Raw genomic sequence first — 5,000 nt, forward strand, 5'->3', positions numbered from 1 at the left:
CCTCTCTGTCTGTATCTATCTATCTACCGATGTATCTATCTGTTTGTCTATCTATCAGTCTACCTATCAATCTATCTATTTATCTATCTACCAATCTATTTATCTATCTACCTGTCTGTCTCTCTGATGTTCAGTTCGAACGAAAATTCCCAGGCGAGCACATCACGCTAGATTCTCAGCTAGGTTCGAAAATTAATTCTACATATCATGCATTCAGTATTACGTTTTTCGTTCGTTTCCTCACGCTGGTGCAATATATATATCATTATGAACGCGGCCAACTATAAGTCATATTTCCTCTCTGTTGTAAGCGTTATTTTCGACCATCTCTCTCTAAAATAAGGGGTGGGGGGGGAAATTCAAACATTTCAACAACAATAACGAAACAAAAAGAAAAAAAGGAAGAAGAAGAAGAAGGAGAAGACGAAGAAAAAAGAAGAAAAAGAAAAATAAGAAGAAATATAAGAAGAAAAAGAAGAAGGGGAAAACGAAGAAAAAGAAGAAGAAAAAAAAGAAGAATACTAATAAAAATAAGAAAAAGAAAAAGAAGAAAAAGAAGAAGACGAAGAGCAAGAGGACGAAAACACCAGGAAGTGTCACCGCCGAGTGATGAGCGTGAGACATGCCTGTGAGATAAAGCCTGATCGCGAGCTCATTCCCACATTTCAGATTACGGAATGTACACAGATCTGGTTTTCGTCTGCGCAGTGCATGATATTTATCCAGAGCATGGATTACTACCTCGCCTCCTCTAGGAATTTGTCCTTCAATTCACGCCCCCCTTGCATCTATGGATAAAATTTCTTCCCGGATTTTGAGAAAGCTATAAATGAATTCTTAGTTTGTTTGCTTTTTACTGAGAATGACTTTGTCGCCTTATTATTAATCTCATTATTATTAGACTACGCTCTCGTTAAGAAAATAACAAACATGGCTTGAGAAATTCCTATTTTCTCCCTAAGGGCTCACGCCCCCCATGGAAATTATTGGAAAGAGAGAGAGAGAGAGAGAGAGAAGGAGAGAGAGAGAGAGAGAGAGAGAGAGAGAGAGAGAGAGAGAGAGAGAGAGAGAGAGAGAGAGAGAGAGAGAGAGAGAGAGAGAGAGAGAGAGAGAGAGGAGAAAGAATAGAGAAAGAGAGAGAAATCTACTTGCGGGAACGTGGGCCTATTAATGCTCTCTTATGAGCAAGGGGAAGCCACGTAACTTTCACTTTCAAAAGTTCTGCTCATGATGCCAGCAGTATTTGTTACTATTAGATAGACAGATAGATATATTGATAGACATGTGGTAGGTAGGTAGACAGGTAAACAGATGGATAGGCAGACAGATAGATAGATAGATAGATAGATAAGTAGATAGGTAAATATATGAATAGACAGATAGACAGACTGATAGTACATAGATAAATATATGAATAGACAGATAAACAGACTGATAGTACATAGATAAATAGTTAGAAAAATAGACTGATTAACTGACTGACATACAGACACGATAGCACCATCAAGAAAGACAGAGGAAAGCAAAAAACTGAAACCACACTCGCACTCACCAAGCAGATGCCACACCTTCCGCCTCCCGTATCTCGCGCAAATCGGGATTTTGTTTTGCTTGTCCGAGAAAATGCCGACGATTGGCGTGCTCACACCGTCCGCGATCTGCCCCACGAGCAGCACCAGACCGGCCACCGTCGAGTCAAACAGCAGGACCTGAGGAGGAAGGGGTATTTTGTAACGCTTGGTGGATCGGTAGGTATAAGTAGGTGTGTTGGGCTTGCGTGTTCGTGTGTACATGTACTATCGATAATGCAGAATTGTTTTTTTTCAATGATTTGTGCTAGGATATATATACTCCTACACATATTAACTCTAACACAGAGAAAAAAACACACACTAATATATTCACATATACGTAATCACACATGTACACTAACATAAGCAAACACACACATATACACAATAACAGAAACACACACACACACACACACTCACACACACACACACACACACACACACACACACACACACACACACACACACACACACACACACACACACACACACACACACACACACACACACACACATACACACACACTTGCACATTAGCATATACAAACACACATACACACTAACTGAAACACACACACACATGTACACTAACATAAACACACACACACACACATGTACTCTGAAATAAACACACACACACATGTACACTAACAGAAACAAACAAACACAAACACACACATGTACATAAATATAAACAAACCAACAAACACACACATAGCACAAACACGCAATGATTCCCACCGGGCTTCATCACAACGGCACAAGAACATGGCTCTCCCCGACTCACCTTCTCGTAGAAAATGAGGAGGTACGTGAACCACATGGAGGCGCAGAGGTCGTTGAAGACGTGACCGACGCCAAAGCTCAGTTTGGTCATCCAGGGCATCGACGACTTCTTGAGGTCGTCGGATTTGGTGTCGTCCGCCATGACGAGGTTCTGCGGGGAACTTCTCTCTGAAGTCGATCTCGAGTGTGTTCTGTTTTGGTCGTTTTCCAGTTTTTTTTCTTTTTCTCAGCGAGGTTTTAAAGAAAGGGACACTTTTGCACTGGGAGGAGAGGATGAATGGAGGAGATAAAGACGGGAGATAAACAGAGAAAAAAGAATGAACAGATGAAAGAGAGAATGAGATGAGGGCACGGCAAGAAGAGAGAGAGAGAGAGAGAGAGAGAGAGAGAGAGAGAGAGAAGTCAACCCTGTCGAGCGCGCATAAACACACACACACACACACGTGCAGAATCCGCAGGCGTGCACGTCCCGCCGTCCACCGCTTCCCCAGCAACACTAGCGATCTGTGGAAAGAGAGGTCGTCTTATGAGGAACGCCCGAACATCGTTTGTGTCCGTGACTTGGAAATCAGAATTCTGTCCGAACATTTTCTTTTCTTTGGAAATAAGTGACAGTGGATTATTATCTCCGGGGCTTTAAAAGAAAACAAAAAAGGGCCTAAAGGTTCTTTACGGTAAATATCGCCAAGGGCTATTTCTAAGAATCCCAGGTTATGCTGGGTCGCGGAATGTGATGCATTGCGTGTGCTAGACGCTTGTGATGCAAATAGGGAATACATACATACAGAAATACTCATATATTTGCAAACAAAAATATGAATATACAATTTCTTTGTATTGGTACACACAACCAAACTGCATATAAACACGAATGTTCGGGAAAGAGAATATTCACTGGTTTCACAGCCACAACCATAACTCCTTCCCCTTCCAAAATTGAATGAACCTAAGAATCGATAATGGAAAAAAACGAGCCCAAACCACTCCCCCCCCAGCATCAATCAGCACCCAGAGGGGGCGGAGCAGAAATTTCCGAAGGTTACAGAAATGTGCAAAAGACCCCCAAACCCGGTTCCCCCAAAACCTCCCCTTGGCTGACCGTTTGTAGCTTCCTTTTGACCTTCCACTCTGGCCCATCTTCCCCTCCTGCCCTCCTCCCACCTTCTCTTCCTCCCTTCCTCCTTTCCTCCCTTCATCCCTCCTTCCCTTCCCTTCTGCTTTCCTTGTCTCCCCCCGGGTTTTTCTTCCAAACCCCCCTTTCCGGGTTTATCGTCCCTTACTCATTTCCTCCGTCTCTCTCTCTCTCCCCCCTTCCCCCTCCACCTCAACAAAAAAAACATTCCTTCTCCTCTCCACCCCTCTCCCCCCTCTCAACCCCCCCCCTATTCTCATCCATCTCCCTCCCATTCTCCCCTCAATCCTCCCCCTCTTTTCTATCTCTCTCAACATCCCCCCCCCCCCCCCCTCTTCTCTCCCCCCCCCACTTTCCTCTCTCTCTCTCTCTGCCCCACTCTCTCTCTCATTCTCTCCCCTCTTTTCTCTCCCCTCATCACTTTCATCTCTCCATCCTCTCTCTCTTTTCCTCCCCCACCCGCTTTTCCCGCTTCTCAGTTTTCTCGCTTTTGGGCCTCTCGCTCTCTCTCACTCTCTCTGGGAATACTTCTTCTCCCTCCTTTTTTTTTTCTTCCTCTCCCTCCCTCCTTCCACTCCGGCGCCCCCCCCCCTCCTTCTCTCCGAGAATCCCTTTCCACTTTCCCCTCCCTCCCCGCCCTCCCCCCTTTTCCCCCCTCCCTCCCTTCCACCGAGGGCCCTCCCTCCCTCCTTCCCTCCCTCCCATCCGCTCCCGCCCTCCCTCCCGTCCTCCCTCCCTCCTTCCCTCCCTCCCTTCCGCTCCACGCCCTGCCTCCCTCATTCTCTCCCGAGAATCCTCCTTCTCCCCCTCCCTCCCTCCCTTCCTCTCTACCTCCCTCCTTCTCTCCTGATAATCCTTCTACTCCCCCTCCCTCCCTCCCTCTCTCTCCGCACCCTTCTCCCTAGCACATCCCCTGCCTCGCCCTTTTCTATCGTGTAGTTACCCTTCCCCCTTCGTCCTTGTCTCGCGCCTCTGCTCTCACCCTCTCTTCCGCCACCAACTTCTTTCTTGCTTGCCCTCTTTCCCTCCTTCTGTGCTTCCTACTCCCCCTTCCTTCCTTCTTCCCCATTATTACTCTTTTTTTGTGGTTCCCTTCCCGTCCTTCCTTCACAGGCATTTCTCATCCCCTTCTTCTTCCTTCGTTCTTCTCGCTCCTTTTGGCTTCCTCCCTTTTCCCCTTCCTCGCGCGACACGTCAGTTGGAAAGCTCTCTCTCTCTCTCTCTCTCTCTCTCTCTCTCTCTCTCTCTCTCTCTCTCTCTCTCTCTCTCTCTCTCTCTCTCTCTCTCTCTCTCTCTCTCTCTCTCTCTCTCTCTCTCTCTCTCTCTCTCTCTCTCTCTCTCTCTCTCTCTCTCTCTCTCTCTCTCTCTCTCTCTCTCTCTCTCTCTCTCTCTCTCTCTCTCTCTCTCTCTCTCTCTCTCTCTCTCTCTCTCTCTCTCTCTCTCTCTCTCTCTCTCTCTCTCTCTCTCTCTCTCTCTCTCTGCCCTTCGCCCCTTCTCCAACCCTTTCCTCC

At 46.5% G+C, this 5,000-nt stretch overlaps 1 protein-coding gene across 2 annotated transcripts in view; it reads right to left on the reverse strand.

The window, feature by feature from the left end:
- LOC125036723 (major facilitator superfamily domain-containing protein 12-like) overlaps positions 1-5,000 on the reverse strand; it is a 47,854-nt gene that overhangs the window by 6,603 nt on the left and 36,251 nt on the right. For both annotated transcript variants that reach the window (XM_047629558.1, XM_047629560.1), the window contains exons 2-3: positions 2,359-2,861; positions 1,553-1,709 (exon numbers count right to left, since the gene is read on the reverse strand). In XM_047629558.1, the coding sequence (XP_047485514.1) occupies positions 1,553-1,709; positions 2,359-2,499 (298 nt within the window). In that variant the 5' untranslated portion in view covers positions 2,500-2,861. The remainder of the gene's footprint in view (positions 1-1,552; positions 1,710-2,358; positions 2,862-5,000) is intronic.

Source organism: Penaeus chinensis, chromosome 21 (assembly GCF_019202785.1).
Source record: "Penaeus chinensis breed Huanghai No. 1 chromosome 21, ASM1920278v2, whole genome shotgun sequence".
NCBI classification, from domain to species: domain Eukaryota; kingdom Metazoa; phylum Arthropoda; class Malacostraca; order Decapoda; family Penaeidae; genus Penaeus; species Penaeus chinensis.